This window comes from Akanthomyces muscarius, chromosome 4, assembly GCF_028009165.1.
Source record: "Akanthomyces muscarius strain Ve6 chromosome 4, whole genome shotgun sequence".
NCBI lineage: Eukaryota > Fungi > Ascomycota > Sordariomycetes > Hypocreales > Cordycipitaceae > Akanthomyces > Akanthomyces muscarius.
This window is the reverse complement of record NC_079244.1, coordinates 1,666,834-1,683,417: the sequence shown is the minus strand read 5'-3', so window position 1 is coordinate 1,683,417 and position 16,584 is coordinate 1,666,834. Positions and strand designations below refer to the sequence as shown.

Below are 16,584 nucleotides of genomic sequence, written 5' to 3'. Positions count from 1 at the left end.
GTCCTAACCATGCTAGGTGTACAACGAGAATTCTGCCTTGACCAAATCCGTGAGCCAAACCAGCAATGGATACGTGAGATCAAATTCTACGGCTCTGAGTATTGGATCATCATATGCTCAAAAAGCCAGGCTTCTGCTGCTCAGAAGGCAAGATGTATACAAATTGATCTATCTTTTAAGATGATTCGAGGGAAAGCAAATATTCTTAGCATCTCAAGCTGGAATGACACTTCTAATCGTAAGCATATGCCCAGTCCAGATAATACCTATCTCTAACCTACATATCTAGTTCGCGAAACATATATTTATGCTATAACAACAATCACAACTACAGAGGCATACACTGATGTAAGTAAGTGCCCAGCATATACCCAGGACACTACTGATCTAAATAGATGTTCGCAGCAATGTTTCGGTGGCTTGGTGACATTGGTGGCTTTAGCATACGCTGGCACCATCTCGAGCATATGCCACACGGAAGACCTCCTCCTATGTTCTATACAGTGACGACAGATATGGATGGGAAGCAAGCACATGGTGAGCAGCTACACAGCATATACGGAGAATATAGCTAATATCATTAGGACTTGGCAATTACTTACAAAGTCTTGATTCACGATGGACCTGGCAAGAACATTTAGAGCATGTGCTTATCTTCTGCCAGGTACATGTCCAACGGAACTGGCGACATAACCATCCTGATGCTCCTGATGAGTATACATATATGTCGCTCCTAGACTCACCATCTGCTGAGATCTATAATGAGGAAGTACGTCAGCTTATTGAGGCACACCCTGAGAGAGCAAGTTGGTTTAAAGCAAAAACAGCTCCCTGGGTTGTTGCTGGGCTTATTGCAAGTGCCTCAAAGGTGCCTCCAAAATGGCGATTATATGCTCAGAAGAATACGAATATCGCAGAGAGTGGCCATTGGGAAGACTACTCTGCTGTAGGACAGCACCGCAGCCTACTATCAGGTATCCTAGGGCTACGTCAGCATGTGCTGGAGAAATGCTTCAAGGTCCAAACACAAACAGACCTAGGAGTAGCAGTAACATGGCATAATCGAGGGCCTGTTGCCCGCATAAGCCGAGCATATCTTCGACGAGATACTACTAATCGCATAGCGCAAGATCGACGTATCTCTCAGCCAAACCTACCCCTTAACCCACGGAATCCCTACCATGTTCGACCCGAAGGCTCAAGCCCTGCGTCAGCATATGCCTCCGATACACCAACAACTCCTGTCCCACAAAGATCCTTGCAACCCTCTGAGCCCCCGTCCTCAACAGGTTCTGGGCACATGCCGGCAATCTCTTCGTCACAACACACAATACAGGCCAACAACGTAGGCCTATATGATGCCGAGAATACACGTATAACACCACCTACTCCATCACCACAAAATATACCACAAGAAGATGTGCAGACATTGGCGGAGCATATGCCTGCACAACAACCGGCATATCCGCAAATACAGGGGACAGGTACGCCCCGGCCCTCCTCGGCAGTCGGTAGGCATACGCCCAAAACCGATGGGGCATCAACTGCATTACTAGAGCCTCTCACAGCACCAGCACTAGTTAGGCATATGACTGTAATTGAGCTTAATAGCCTGTTAGATAGTGATCAGTTGGAAACAATCGATCTATCTACAGTCCCAGCCGCGGGCATATGCCAGGATGATGATCTATCAATCATCAGTATAAGAGCTTTAACACCAAGCCGTATTAGACCAATTACTGATGCAGATTGTAAACCAGTAAGTAATAGACATAATATAGGCATATTCCCAGGACTAACTTTCTCTAGGAACCAAAAACACCACAACAACAAAAACGGGATCGCTCTAGCTCATCAGCAACGTGCTCACTACCATCAATTTCTCAGATATCTCTACGACCAAAACGGCCCCGGCATATGCCAGAGATAGATCAATTTGATGATGCTGAGATTTCTGCACTTCTTCTACAGCAGAAGGTGGTCAGAGAGGAGTATAAAGATCTTATTCAAGAGGATATTCAACATATAAAAGAAAAGTGTCAAAGACTCAGACAAGGTATATGCTTAAGAGAGTTTTAAAAGATACTTAACTAATTTATATATAGGAAAGGAAAAAAGAATAAGCTAGTTTTTTTTCGTTTTTTTACGCTAGATTGAAAATTAGATATTAAATAAGTATATGCTAGGAAAATGCTAAGTGGCTTACTTGTGATAACTTTTGTAAAGCCCGGGTAGTCTTTTTAGGTGAAGTAGTTGCGTAGCATATGCTCTGCGACTTATTAACTCTTATCACGGACTCTGTAGAGGTAATATCCTCAGGCATATGCTGACTGCTAGCTGTGTACATTCTGGCTGTGTCCTCAAGTGAGGAGTCTGTGTTAATTGTGGTGTCTGGTTGACCGTTGTCTGAGCATATGCTGGTTTGATCCCGCTCTGATCGTGTGGTTGTAGGATCTAATGTGGGAGAGACTGGCACACCGTGAGCATATGCACACGGTGTGTTGAATGTATTTTCGAACAACATCTGTCGGAAACTTGAACGATGGAATTGTCTACCATATTTCTGTGCAAATGCTAGGTCTTGTTGGCTATAAGATTATTAGCATATGCGTATAATATGAATAGTAGATACCTACGCAAGATACTCAAGCTCAGTCGCTACCTTATATAAAAATGAGGTCTTTGGTAGGTTTTTTGGCTCACGCTGGTACCGAGCATCACGCCAACCGCCATTGAGAACCCAGGCGCGAATAGTACTACTAAGTGTAAGCATATGTCACGTCTATTCTAAAAGAATACTTACTTCTCTCCAATTAGGCGTTCTTCGTCTGATATATTCGCCTTATTTGGGAGGCGGATATGGTAGGGATGTGCTGTTCGAATGTGACGATAAAACTAAAGTATTTGATAAGTATATCCCTAGCAAGCGCCTGGCATATGTTAGGCCACCTACATTCACATTCTCAGTATATACCCTTCCACACATTCTGCCAGTACTGTTGACAATAATATCACAAATGTGTGTGTTGACACGGGAGAGAATTTGTGTGTTTTTCTTCTCAACTGGTCCTAAAATAGAGTTAGCATATGCTGATAAAGTGATATAAATATTCTGACCATGATGGAAGCCAAACTTTGATGGATTTGATGCATTTATCACATCAATATCTGTATACTCTAATAGAAGTTGTCGCGCCATCTTACAGGAATCTCAGTAGAAGATGTAAGGAGGAAGAGGGGTATATGCCTGATTAATTTCTATACTAGGCGGGACGGATTATTATTAATCCATAGCTTACGCATTTTTCCTCCGCATAGAAATATCTTTATAGTAAGCATAACTTATAGCGAGCATATGCTAGATTACGAAATAACCTAGTAAGTGTCCAGGGGCTGCCTGCCCGCTACTAGCCCGTATTATGTATTGGAATTTCAGCATATGCCGAAAAAACGACTGCCTGCCGGAGGCTGTATTGCGCTCTGGAATTTCAGCATATGCCGAAAAAAAGTTGACTGCCTCGCCGCGCGGTCTGTAGGGTAGCCTGCCTGCCTTACGCTAGCTAGGCGCAGCTGGCAGCCTGTAGCCGTTTAAATCTCTCGGCATATGCTCACAACATGCACATGAGGGACAGAAAAGATTGGGAAATGACTTTTTATTTTTCGGCATATGCCGAGGGTATCCTTCCGGTCTGCTTGCCGGGAACAAAAACATCGCCGCCTGCCTCTCAGCATATGCTGAGCACCCTCCTGAAATTCACGAAAACAACAAAGCAAAAAACTGTCCAAGTCCCGAGGAAAGGCTGGGCATATGCTCAGGCCTTGTTGGCGGCAGCCTTCTTGGAAGGCTGGGCCTGGCGCGTGGAGGTGCGCGTAGCAGCTATTGATTGTCAGAATGCTGTCAGCATATGCTCGGCGTACTACTTACCAGGGGCGGCACCCTTGGTGCCCGTGGCCGCCTTGTTAAGGCGGCGCTTCTTCGACGGGGCTATTTGTCGAGGGTCAGCCTAGAACCTTGTGGGCATATGCTCAGATACTTACGGGGGGGGCCCTGGGAGGGGGAGGGGGAGCGGTCCGGGACAGCAGCCTATTACTCGTCAGCATATGCTCAGTACATGTTCGTAGTGATTAATACTTACACCGCGGCCGCGCTTGCGCGGGGTGGTCTGCGCCTAGAAAAAGTATTATTATCTTGAGTACTCGGCATATGCTCAGACTAAAACTTACAGCAGGCGGGGAGCGGTGGAAACGACCAGTCTTGTCGCCGGTCGCGGCGCGCCAGACGGGATCAGCGCGACTAACATTAATCAGCATATGCTCAGCTTGTTCGCACAGGATTCTCTACTCACGCCTTGGCCTCCAGAAAATCCGCGATCTTCTGGATCGGGCCGCCAAGGGGACCGGCACTAGAGGTTGTTAGCTCAGCATATGCTCAGACGGTTTCTTTCACTTACCCGGGCTCGTCCAGGAAGGCGGCCCTCTTCCACTCCTGGGAGAGGACATACCAGAGGAGGGAGCTATCACGGGTCAGCATATGCTCAGCATCGGCCTGAAACTACTTACCGGCGGGCGGTGGCCTTGTCGGCGGTGGTCAAGTTGCGCCGACCGGAGGAAACGGCTACTGATGTCAGCATATGCTCAGAACTTACTTGGGCTTACTTACGGTCGAAGCCGTGCATCGTCTTGATGTGCTTCTTCATCTATTTTTTTTGTTAGCCCGGCATATGCCCGGAAGATGCGCAACACTTACTTGGCCGGAGCCACCCAAGAAGGCAATCACGGTGCCACACATGACGCCAAGCTCGTTCTTGACGCCGCACCTTTTGAGAATTAGCTGGGCATATGCTTATGCTCAGTATTACTTACACCATGGTGTTGACCTTGGCGATCTGAATCGAGCCTAAGAAAATTGGTCAGCATATGCCTGGAATCGGTTGACAGGGAGCTTACGGAGGGGGGGGTGGTGGCCTTCGATGCCCATGTCGCCTAGAAAAAAATTAGTATGTGGGCTTTGAGCATATGCTCAACCCGTGCTTACCGCAGTGGATGCCAAGGGCTGTCTCGCTGGGTGCCCCAACGCAGTTGACCAGCTCCTGGTCAGTGAAAGTTGCTGGGCATATGCTCAGTACATGTTCAAGTTATTGTACCACACAAAAACTTACTTCCGAAAGAATCCATCTGCATTCGTTAGCATATGCTGAGTGTACTCTAGGAACAGGGGTAAACTTACCTTTGATGATGGCGGGGGGGCGCGCGCAGTTGTTGTATATCTACTACCTGTCTAGTCAGCATATGCTGGGTGCTTGCTTCGGGGGCAGGGCCTGCATACAGAATTTGATGATGATGAAGAAGAGAGAAAGGAGAAGAGGAGCAGGATCTAGGCATATGAGTTAATTGTTCCTAAGCACTGGCCAGGGCACGTGAGGTATCTCAAAGGAAGTGAATTCATTGTGATCTTTTTCATTGTCTATTGCTCAGATCAACTTCAGATCAGAGTAACAAAGAGGCATATACTAATTTGAGTGAAAAGGCGGGTACCTTGCATATGCAGAGCATCTGCAGCAGAGAATCATTTTTCTGCCGCTTTTTGCCCCACCCTAGCCTCCAATAGCTTCGCCACCACCACCAGTGAGCTTAGTGCTCGGCTGGCAAGGTTGGCAAGGTCCTGCTTACCGGCTGTCACATTATGTTTTCCATACAGGGTCGTAGGACATGCTGGCCTCATCCTTCTATGGTGCCATTTGCCAACTCTTTGCTGAGTCGCAATTTTCGTCGCCACCCGCGCCTTGCAGCTTACACGCAGTACAGACACACGGATGATCTCATTGCCAGGCAGTCAATGCATCCATTCTGTGGGAAAATGTAGCACTGAGTATTACACAATGACCGTAACCGAGTTCCTCGCGCATAAAACGCTGTATTCCCGGGTGCAGCCTCCTCTCCTTCTAGGATTCTACCTGGTGATGGCCAATGGCACCTTTGTTCTGCTCAAGACGCTAGTTCACATGGAGGCAGGCAAAATCTAGCAACATAAATCGCATCAGTGAGAATGACCGTATCATTGTACGCAACGGCATGCACATCATAACACAGCACAGGGCACCGTGGAGTCGGTTAGAGAACTACGTGCTAAGCACGAGTATAGTTTGTACCCCACGGACAGCCGTTCAAGTCTGGGGAAAAAGTGGCCTCCTCTGTGGCTAGCCGACGGTTTGAACAACAGTGCGACGCTTTATTGGATCAGTTCTCATTCCTTTTCCGCCTCTCACTTCCAGAATCTGACCTCGCGAGGTTGCCTTGATACTTACTATCTTAAAAGCCGGATAGCAATGTTTATTCACTCCTCCAAGCTGGAGGCATCAACATTAGTGTTCACGGGACATGCTACGGTATAAATAACAATCAGTCAATATTGAATTCTCACCAGTCTATCATTCTTTGTCAAACGCAAAATTCAACCTTGTTATCCATGTGTGGCTGTCTCGTCTTTCTCATCTTTTTGCTTCTTTCAGTTCCATCCTACAAGTCAAAGCACGAGGCATGTCGCGGCTCATCTCTTTTGCTCAGTCGGCTCTTCCGGCTCTTCCGTGGCTCTCCTTGCCTCCCTCAGCTCAACCCCCTCAGAACACACAAGTTCCAGTGGCACATCCGTTCACCGTCATCGTCCTGGGTGCTGCACTTGTTCCGGATGAGGGCCCGGCGCCACGCGGACCTCGGCAGCGTTATTTCCCGGCCGTCGGGCAGCCTAGCCAACCCTCGTAGGCCGACCGCAGTCACGTCGGTGACCTCTGTCGACGTATTCAAGTCCACCATGAGATTGTCCATGTTGCCGGCCGCCGCGTCTCGCAGGAAACTCGGCGTCGGGCATGGATGCATCCACACCGTTGAGAGTGCCCGTTCGAACACGCGCGGGAACTCGCCCAATTCAATCTACGTTGACGCCTCGAGCCGGATTCTCGTCGGGAACACGGGCAGCAAGTGTCTCCCGTCATCGCTGACAGAGGCCCGGAGCTTGGCGAGAGTGCCAACCGTGGTCAGGACCCAGGCGCCTTTGAAGGTCCGAACCTGCAAAATGATGTATGAGGGCGGCATCTGTCCTGTCTTCTGATTCTTTAATGTTTGCCGCGGAACCGCTTGCTGCGGCGCTCAAGAAGATCAAGGGTGGTGCGTCGTTCTGGTGCGCAGCCCACCAACCGACCGTGAAAGGTGCATGAGTTTCCTGTGCTGCACCCGCCGTGGCATCGGGGCTGGTGGGCAGTAGCGGCAGTACGTTGCCTTCGAATCCAAGGTCAGTCAAGCCATATTCTCATAGATATGTGGGGCTTTGTTCGTTCTACCAAGTCGCCTGGTCGTAGAGGCTCGTTAGTTCGGGAGTAAAGTCGATGTTAAATGTAGACGACATTGTGTAGGTAGTTTTCTGTGTGTAATTGATGAGACTTTACCTGCGTGATTGTGCAGAATGATGAGAATGAGCAAAAAGGATCTGTGCTGGTTGGACTTATTGTGACTTGAACAGATAGGCATTGTGCTTTACTCGCCTGTGGCCCTCTATTCTTATAGTCGTTAGATGTTCTCAGTACCTGGCGTGAATCAGTCTCAACTCCATCTCGCACCATCGGGGTAGTCTTTGGTCTTGGTTATCCTTTCAGGCGGGTATTGCTTTCAAGATGAGGGCATTTTAGACGTGAATCAGCTTTGACCCTTTGTTGTGTGGATGCCGGCATCTTTGAGTTCTGGCTCTTCCTCTCAGACCGTCACTTGATAGTAGTGGTCTCTGTTTTCTATTCCACCTTTGTGCACACCGAACTCAAGTTAGACTGGCCCGTTTGGGGGTGTATTAACAGCGTATTGTCAAAGGTAAAATGGTCTTCGATCGTGTATTGTTTATAATCTAATACAAAATATTGCCCTTTCCATCAACGTCGGGATCTCATCTTGGCACTGCTGCCACGCTCACTAGACTCTATTTCTCTCACTGAGCCTTGGCAGCTTTTCTGGTCTTCTTAAGCTCGGAACGTTCCTCGACCGTCTCGGACATTTTCGTTCCCAGTTCTGTGCCTAGCTTCTTAAATCCGTTGATGACACCCGCGCGGTCGCCTTCGCTCATCTCCTGACTCATCTTGAACTTACCCTCCAGCCTGTCAATCTTGATCTCGATGCCGATTATGGCCTTTTTCAGCAGCTCAATGTACTTTTCCGGCGCATCGGTGACCTTCCATCCCTTTTGCGCCAATCCCTCGCCAGTGTAGCCCATGATGGTCTTTTCGCTCATGTCGCTCAAATCTGATATCTGCTGCCCCAAGAAGCTGCCCGCCTCGTCCGACTTGCTGTCGTGGTAAACCTTGATCTTGCCGTACACTTGCGCCGCCGCGTAGTTCCATGTCGGCACGACCTTGCCCGTATCGGGCTTCGTCTCGGTGTAGAACTTTGGTGTCACGTAGTGGTGCACCGGAAAGTTAAACAACACTAGAACTTCTTGTTCCAGGTACGCATCGGGAGAGCTAGCCGCGGCCTCAGCGAGCGCCTTGCTGTGTGGATTTGCCCTTGCCATGTGGCCGCGCAGAACCCCCTTTTCTGTCTCGCTCGACTCATCCTCAATATCCAGCAGGAACGGAATATGCGAGCATTGAAGCAGTGGGAAGTTATCTGATGGAAGCGCTGTAGTGATGATGCCCAGAGGGTTCTCTCGAATCAGCCTGCGCAGCGTAGCCGTGTCGGCGTCCGTGTGGTCAGAGCGCAAATACATGGTGGTAACGGTGATATAGATGATGAGCTGGGAAGAAGATGAGCGCCGGTGAGTTACTTTAAATCTTTGCTTGAAATATATATACGCGACCGCTACGCCCTTACTAGCCGGCAGATTGTCAGACTTGGTGGGGAACTGGAGATGTGGCGTGTACGCCGTAGGGCGTGGTTATCAATGGGTCGATGTAGGACCAATCTTGTGGGTTGAAATGGTCAATCGAGCTGAAATTGGTAAGAAACTCCTATCGTAACAGCACGAGAGAGAATGACTCATGATGTACCATTCGTTGTCACGTTCGGTGTGCTGTGTGCCGTGCACCTCTCTCTAGTACATAAACGTCTTTGTATTAAATAAGGTTTGGCCGGCCGGTTTCTTGCCAGCGCCTTAGCATTGAGCCCGTTGACGGACCGGCAGCCGCGGGAACCGCTCGTTTGAGATTGCATCACTCCAGGAGTGGCACCACCAGCGTTCTTATATCAAGAAGATTCCGGCATGGTGACGAAAGCCAAGATTGCAAGGTTGAGGTTAAAATCTTGGTCGGAGCTGCGGTACTGGCGGTGTACGGAGCCAGCATCTCTGTAGAAATCCTCGGAGCCTTGGATGGTGTATATTCAAGCAAAGAAGGTTCCGGCCGTCACTTTCGAAGTCTTTATCAAGTCAGTCCCCAGCATCGTGCGGACAGCAGGCCTTGTGCTGCACGGATCTTTGTCGGTATTTGTTGCCTTTCACGGTCGGCAATGAAGTATTTTTGTTCCCAGTGGTGCTCCATATAGCTTCGAAATTTTCCAAATTGTTTCTAATCATTGTGGCGTGGAGAGTTCGCCTTCTGGAACGAGAACCAGGCATGGACGGAGAGTCTGCCAGCGCCACTCTGGGCCGAACAGAAGCCAGACTGAGGCTGAGGCTACACCAGAATATCTGATTCAGGAAACTAGCCTCGTTATGTAGCACAGCCGTGTCGGTCTCCTCCATTGCGTAATTTGACATGCATGACAAGAGAGCACCCAGACATTAGTTTGGGGTGTCTGGTGATGCAGTTGGATCGACCGGTGAACAGATAGAGCTAGAACCATAGAGAGTCGCCTGTTGACGCATCTCCAGCTCGTCTTCCGGGTGATCAATAGTTAGTTCTAGACCCTGCAGCGGGACGCGGTCCCGAGCGTTGCGGTCTAGAGGTGTGATGCCTTCGCAATGCGCCGAAGCTAGCCACATACTGAGAGCGCCACGTTCGTCCCCGTGCCAGGGGGAAACGATGTCAAACGGGGCTTTGCCAGCAGTAAACGATTCAATGAGGCGGGCTCCGGAGTGGCGCTCAAGGTCCCCTCGCGGAGTAAATCCGTTTCCGCGCCGTACCAGGAATGCATCACGCCCATTGGTGCAGGACAGCCTCCCTCTCTGGTCTACCATGTTTTCTCATTCAAGTTTGTCCAGTGCCAGTTCAATACGTCACGGGGCACTTTCTCAAGCCGGCACTTGCGAGGCTTCCCGGTGGCTTTCTTGGCACTCGTTTTCCTTCTTGCAGTACACCAAGTCGGCCACTTCCTGTCTGGAAAGTCAAGGCCCGTCGCCGGATGGCCTCTTTCATCTGCGAGAGCTAGGAATCCGTCACATCTGCATCTCGCCGTCGTGGTTTCCATTATGCGCAGCTCTACTTTTTGCTGCATACTGAAAGAACTTTCCAAATCTGCAGATGTCATTGCTGCATTTGCTACGTACGATTGCCGAGTGCTCTCGGCAAACGACAGCTATAACGACTAATACCGTTGCAAGGCGAACATGCAGCGTTAAAACGGGAGGATGACTCTCACATGTGTGCCGTGTAACGTGAATTTCTGCCCGACCGTGCTCTGGCCTTCGTCTCATCTCCCGCCTGGTCTATGTGCTGGCTTGCCGGAATTGGCCATCCCGGCTCTGGATGGAATCACAGCTGGATATTGAGTCCCCACGCCATTGCCACCAGCGTCACGATAAAGGCTCCTTCTAGTCGTCCCTCTTCCCCATACTGTCGTGGAAGTTTTCTCACCGATGTGGAACTCGGCTATTTATGCCGCAAAGCCACGGCGGTTGGGCAGCTCTAATCTTATATCATGATGTGCGGTTGTGCCCCGCAGTCATCCTCTCAGCGTGCATATTGCATCGACGTCATTTCGTGGAGAGAGGGCGCGGCATCTCGCGTACGAGCTAGAGACAGAATCAGAGTAGAGTAGAGTTTCTAGCAAGTCACGGTCACTTCATCTCACCGAAGCTGCGTAATGGCAGGCGAGATACGCTCTCTGCCGCTCAGTAGAGGTTTTGCTGATTCAAACTATTATCATCTATCAGCTGCAGCCGCTTGGATAAGCTCAAAGTTCGGTCAAGAGTAAACAGCGCCCCCATCACACGCACTTCTATACTCTGTGGCAAAATGAGACAATTAGACGCATGTGAGCTTTGGGTGTGCTCTTTGACCGCTATTTCTTCTGCATGCTCAGAGAAATTTTATCACGGGCTGAGCTGCGGGTGCTAGCCAGCTGTTGTCAGTTCCTGGCCAGTCGGGCCTTGTGTGACACCTATGTAGTTGACCCTACGTGGCTCATGACATTGGATAGGACACCAATACGGCTAGTATGATTCTTTCCAGCTAATACGGTTGCCAACAGTGTCGACATTACGCGCCGAGAAAACAATACATTCGCCTGCGCCGCGTGTCACACGACTGATTTCTCTACTCTCGCGCCCGGGGAAGTTGGCCCAACCAATCGCGCGGCCGGCCTTGTTTATCCCGATCTGGGAGCCCAAAATGCATATTTGCGCCTGCGCAGATGAATGTGACTTACTGCTTGGATATGCGCGGCCAGGAGGGCGGTTGTTGTTGAAAGCCCATGACCTCAATGGCAGCCATCACATCAGGCCGCAATCCCATATAGCTAGGAGACTTTATATATATACTAGGCCATCTCCCAACCTTTTGTCCTTGCACAAAGAGAAGAATCAAAGCAGATTGCCTTCACTACTCCTCTCGACATCTATCGGAGACCTTCTTGAGTATTGTCCTTTTCCAAGCAGTATGTACCCACACGGATACTCCATTACCTCGTCGCTGACATACATCCCCCTCAAGATCTCGTCGCAATGTCCTGCCCTCAAAAGCACAGACACGCTTCAGAAAAGGGTGCGAGCTCCAGGCCGGGCCGCAGTATCTCTGCCTCGGCGGCCGCAGTAGAGGAACCCTCCGCTGCAGCAGGCGAGCAGGATGCGCAAAGCCAGCCTGTTGCTGGGGGCCAAGTCAGCGGCAGCTTGACGGAGGAAAACCTGCGTCAGCTGTCCAACACTGAGGTGTTCCGAGAGCTGCCGGCCAACGTCCTCTCCCAACCGGTAGCTCTGAGGTAATATTTTTCTGCTTGCTGTTAGCTTACCCAAACTCAATACTCATCGATTACACTAGCGAGATCGGTGTAGGAAATGAGAGCTCGGGACGACAAGACGAAAATTCTAGCGTGGGAAGCTCCAGCATTTCCTGGGCAATCGACCACTTCTGGGACGACCGGCACAATGCACCCTTTGGAGCACGCCCACTACATGAGAATGCGAGCGCATTTTACACGGCCCGGGCCAAGTTCATCATTAGGGACGCCAATCAGTCTCTTCGACGGCGTAGCTGAAACTTTCTTCAGTATCGGCTTTCGGTGTCATTTTGATATTTTCTTATGGCTTGGGAACGTGTATCTTTTTGGGCGGCATCAGCATTTATCCATCTATACCCTTGTTTTTAGACATTCGGCGAGTGATCCGCCTTTGAACACCAATACGAATCTTCAATCACATGCCATCAAGACACTGAAACATTACAAACTAGACTTGGCTACGTTCATTTCTTGTTAGAGTAATTTACTGAGAGAGCCACATAGCATCGTATCTGCGAGTATGCCCAACATCGGTCTCCGTGGAACTTCCTGAATAGGCAATCCATGATTGGTGGCCCACTCGTCTCTGTGATCATCTCCGAGCCACCCCAGCTTCTTCTGAGTTACCCGTCGGGCATTGAAACTAGCCAGCCAGAAGCCGGCTAGTGGTCAGCTCGGTGCCACGCCACGGCCATGGTCGGACAGCCGAATTGGGCGAATGGAAATACGCCCAGCTCCGAGACTACTTCGTCCAAGACGACGAAAACTTGACCAGGTAGTGCCATGTACGGAATATAGCCTTCGTGAACTTGCTTCAATTGTTAGTGAGATGGTTAGTAAATGCTCGTCTTTGCTAGTGAATGTCGCGAGGCACAATGCTGCCCCACCAATGAGCCTTACTCGTTGACTCACACCGTCCGTTGCATATAAAGCCGGCGCTTTCATAGTTTGAAACTCGTCATATACAACATCTGAAAGGCAAAGAATTTTCAATCAAAATGAAGCCGAAACCTATCGAACTTGACGGCCGAACGGGCGAAGGTGGCGGCCAATTAGTACGCGTTGCAGTCGGCCTAGCAGCTCTCACATCTCAACCTGTCAAAATCACACATGTGAGAGGCAACCGAGAAGGTGGACGCGGAGGCGGTAAGTTTTGCATGGTGTTTTGTTTCCTTTTCAATCGCAGCTAACTATCAGAAAAGGCCTCAAGGTTCAGCACGTTACCTCTATTCAGTGGCTGGCAGACGTCACTGGGGCAGATGTGGAGGGCCTGAGTGTAGGATCCAAGACACTGACTTTTATCCCCAAGAAAGGCCCGGCGCAACTTATAGGCCGATCGTTCGAGATTAAAGCAGAAACTGATGCAGCCAGTGCACTGCTGATTCTACAGGCCATATTCCCCTTTGTCCTGTTCGCCAGCAATGAAAAGGGTGAGCCGCTCAGTATTACCATTCACGGTGGCACCAACGTGCAGTGGTCTCTGAGCTATGAGTATTTCGACCAGGTCCTCATGCCAGCCCTCGAAGAGCGGTTTGCCATCCGGGTAGAGAGAAAACTCAATGAGCGCAGTTGGAATACTGGCAGAGCATCGCCGGGTTCAATAACACTCACGATTTACCCCGTGCCAAAAGGTGACAAGCTACACTACTGTCCACCAAAACGAGGCGTATACCCTGCGTCTTACGATATCAAGACAGTCAACATCAGCATGATTGTACCCAGTCATTCTCATGAGCAGCTCCAAAATCAGCTATTCCGGAACTTGGGGGAGCTTTACCCAGATGCCGACCTGCAGTTGAAGCTAGTCGAGGATTCTGGCTCTGATTCAAAGTGGAACGTGCTTCTCGTCGCGGAGTCACATGGCGGCATTCGCTGGGCAACGGACGTCTTGCGAGGCATGCCCAAGAAGATGAAATTACCAGATACATTTGTGAAGCAGGTCGCAAGCTCGGTGTGCCGCCACCTCGATGAGGAGATATCGCTGGGGGGGCACGTGGATGAGCATCTGCAAGATCAGTTGGTGGCTATCCAGGCGCTTTGCGACGGCTATTCATCTTTTCCTCGAGGTGATCATCCTGGGGATTCAGAACCGGAAGCCAGATTGTCGGGCGCCATGGACAACCTCTCGCTGTCTGGGCACCGCGTACGAAAGGACAAGACGTATGACCCGTTCGGTCATGGTTCGATGCATACACAGACGGCACGCTGGGTGGCCAGCCAGCTATTGCCAGCAGCCGAGTTTTACAACCAGGGAGATTTTGTCAAGGGAGTCGGATTCTCATTGTAGAGATATGGATGGAAATGAGGCAGGCAAGAAGGTTGTTGCAAGGTAGAGCATGCGTTACCGTGGTCAAATGTCCTCAAATAGATGCAGCACACAGTTTAGCGTGTCACAGTGCCGCAATTCCCCTTTTTAGCGCCCAAGTAGCTGATTTACAGCGCTGCATTGCCTCAATGGCGCCGAATACAGGGGTCCAGCTCGAAGCTGTAGTGGGGTTCGGCGCCGGAGAAACTCAGGTCCCCCACAGAGCGAGCTGGTTGCTGTGCCAGAAAGACCCCCAAAGAAATTTGGACGACGCGAACCAGTCTGTTCGCAAAGTCTGTGAATCCATTCACCAAGCGCTCATTTTTTGCACATCGCCCAGATTTTGGCATCGACATTAGAATGCCCTTGATTCTTCACAATGTTCCCGACGAGGAGCGCTACGTCGGCGACGACGGCCTCACGCGCCCCTATGCCATGCTCTTTGCCCAGTACGTATTCGCCTCCATCTGCCTCTACCTAGGCAAAGCTCTTGCGCGCCTTCCCCAAACCCTCATCGCTAACATGCCGGTCAACAAGAAACGAAGGAGGTCCCGCGACAAACACTCGCGCGCGACGAACCGTGGCGGAAACCGGCTCATTTGGCAAGTCGACGCGGCGTTCACGATCGCGCACAGGCACGCCAGCGAGGGGCACCAAGGAGAATCCGACGCTCGCCGCAGCCGACAAGGTCTTTGGCGAGTGGCTGTCGCAACAGAAAAACGAAAACAGCAGTAGCGGCGTCTCGACGACCAGAAAGCCCGCCGGCGTGAGCCAGGAGGACCCCGCGGCGCCGAAGCGCACGATACAATCGACGCCCGTCGAGCTCGTCCTCCGCGGCTATCGCTCCTCGTCGCAGCAGTACGCCGCCATCAGCCACTTTGAGGACCTCGCCGGCCTCGTGCTCGAGGATTACCCACGCGACCCGCCCACGACGCAGCGGCGCTACAAGTCGGACCTGCGCGACCCGGCCTACACGCGCCGCCGGCACCTGACGCCCGACGAACGCGCCCTTGTCAACCGCGCCGACGGCGGCGAGCACTGGGTCAAGGTGACGTTTGAGAGCGCCGAGGCCGCCAACGCCGCCATGTACGCCAGCCCCCAGCGCATCCTCGGCCACCTCGTCTACGCGGAACCCTACCGCGGCGTGCCGCTCGCTAGAGACGAAGCCTGCCCCGACACCGGCGACCTCTTCGCCGACGGCGTCGCGCCAGGCGTCGCTGGCCTGCCCAGATCCCAGAGCGTCCCTGCCAATGTCGGCGAGGCTGGCCCTCGACGCACGGGAGGCGGCCTGCCCCAGTCGTTTAGCAGCCGACTGCTCGACCTCACCACCGCCCCCGAATCGCGCCGAACCAGCGACACGCTCGACACGGCCACGCTCTCGCCGTCCAGGGGCTCAACTGTCACTGCCACTGACCCGTTCAGCGCCAGCACCAGCTTTCCGGGCGCCGCCTCGACGACCGCTGCCGAGCCCATCGAAATCCCCCCCGAGGACAGCATCTTCTGCCGCCGGATACCGACCGCACGTCGCGCCCGCCTGCTGCCGGCCGAGCAGGCGCTGCTGCCCCAGCAGTCCGTCATGCAGCGCTTCGTCGGCGCCGTGCCGTTTATCAACTGGTTCGGCGGCAGCATGATTGGCAACGAGGTACCGCGCACGGAGACGGGCGAGTTTGACTGGAACCGCGCGAGCCTGTACTGGAAGCTGATCTGGTGGCTGGACGCCACTTTTGGTCTGTTCAGGGGCGACGTTTACAGCATTGATAAGGACGAGTAAACCCTCGGTCAGATTTGCAATTCAAGAGTGATTTGCGTCACTACAACGTTTTGATTTTTCTCTACATACACATGGTGGAATAGGGCCTGGATAATGGTGGTTTTTGGTTCACATTTCGGCGTTATTGAATTCCTTTTTACCTTCATAATCTGCAGATGGAGTGGCATTTTTCGGGACGGCGTTGTTTGGCATAGGATACAAAATCAAGACATTGTTCTTCTACGCACCTCTGCGCGATGTTGGGTTGAACTCAGCGGTCACATTAATCTTATGTTGTACACGTCTAACTATACAAGATGCAAAAGACTGCGTCACTCCCCTCCGCCCCGCGTGAAGGCATGATGTAACAAAATCAGAATACAGGCCAGCTCTCAAAGGAATA

General features: G+C 51.3%; 5 protein-coding genes across 5 annotated transcripts; 3 read left to right on the top strand and 2 right to left on the bottom strand.

The window, feature by feature from the left end:
* Window positions 1-3,812: 3,812 nt before the first annotated feature.
* On the bottom strand, window positions 3,813-5,289 carry LMH87_011223 (uncharacterized protein; the record flags this gene model as incomplete). The annotated part of the gene is made up of 15 exons (XM_056200329.1): window positions 3,813-3,877; window positions 3,926-3,985; window positions 4,039-4,084; window positions 4,137-4,163; window positions 4,225-4,294; window positions 4,347-4,403; window positions 4,452-4,514; window positions 4,561-4,615; window positions 4,661-4,697; window positions 4,748-4,817; window positions 4,864-4,897; window positions 4,948-4,983; window positions 5,036-5,107; window positions 5,160-5,175; window positions 5,275-5,289. 15 exons carry the CDS (start codon window positions 5,287-5,289, stop codon window positions 3,813-3,815), a joined length of 723 nt encoding a protein of 240 aa, XP_056052188.1.
* A 2,680-nt stretch (window positions 5,290-7,969) lies between these two features.
* LMH87_011222 (uncharacterized protein) lies at window positions 7,970-8,743 on the bottom strand (the record flags this gene model as incomplete). The annotated part of the gene is made up of 1 exon (XM_056200328.1): window positions 7,970-8,743. The coding sequence occupies one exon, from the start codon at window positions 8,741-8,743 to the stop codon at window positions 7,970-7,972; it is 774 nt and encodes a 257-aa protein (XP_056052187.1).
* Window positions 8,744-11,147: 2,404 nt separating this feature from the next.
* LMH87_011221 (uncharacterized protein) lies at window positions 11,148-12,384 on the top strand (the record flags this gene model as incomplete). Its single annotated transcript, XM_056200327.1, has 4 exons — window positions 11,148-11,166; window positions 11,758-11,787; window positions 11,844-12,108; window positions 12,168-12,384. The coding sequence occupies 4 exons, from the start codon at window positions 11,148-11,150 to the stop codon at window positions 12,382-12,384; spliced, it is 531 nt and encodes a 176-aa protein (XP_056052186.1).
* A 740-nt stretch (window positions 12,385-13,124) lies between these two features.
* LMH87_011220 (uncharacterized protein) lies at window positions 13,125-14,413 on the top strand (the record flags this gene model as incomplete). Its single annotated transcript, XM_056200326.1, has 2 exons — window positions 13,125-13,272; window positions 13,329-14,413. 2 exons carry the CDS (start codon window positions 13,125-13,127, stop codon window positions 14,411-14,413), a joined length of 1,233 nt encoding a protein of 410 aa, XP_056052185.1.
* A 378-nt stretch (window positions 14,414-14,791) lies between these two features.
* Window positions 14,792-16,202, top strand: LMH87_011219 (uncharacterized protein; the record flags this gene model as incomplete). The annotated part of the gene is made up of 2 exons (XM_056200324.1): window positions 14,792-14,880; window positions 14,969-16,202. 2 exons carry the CDS (start codon window positions 14,792-14,794, stop codon window positions 16,200-16,202), a joined length of 1,323 nt encoding a protein of 440 aa, XP_056052184.1.
* Between the last annotated feature and the right edge of the window lie 382 nt (window positions 16,203-16,584).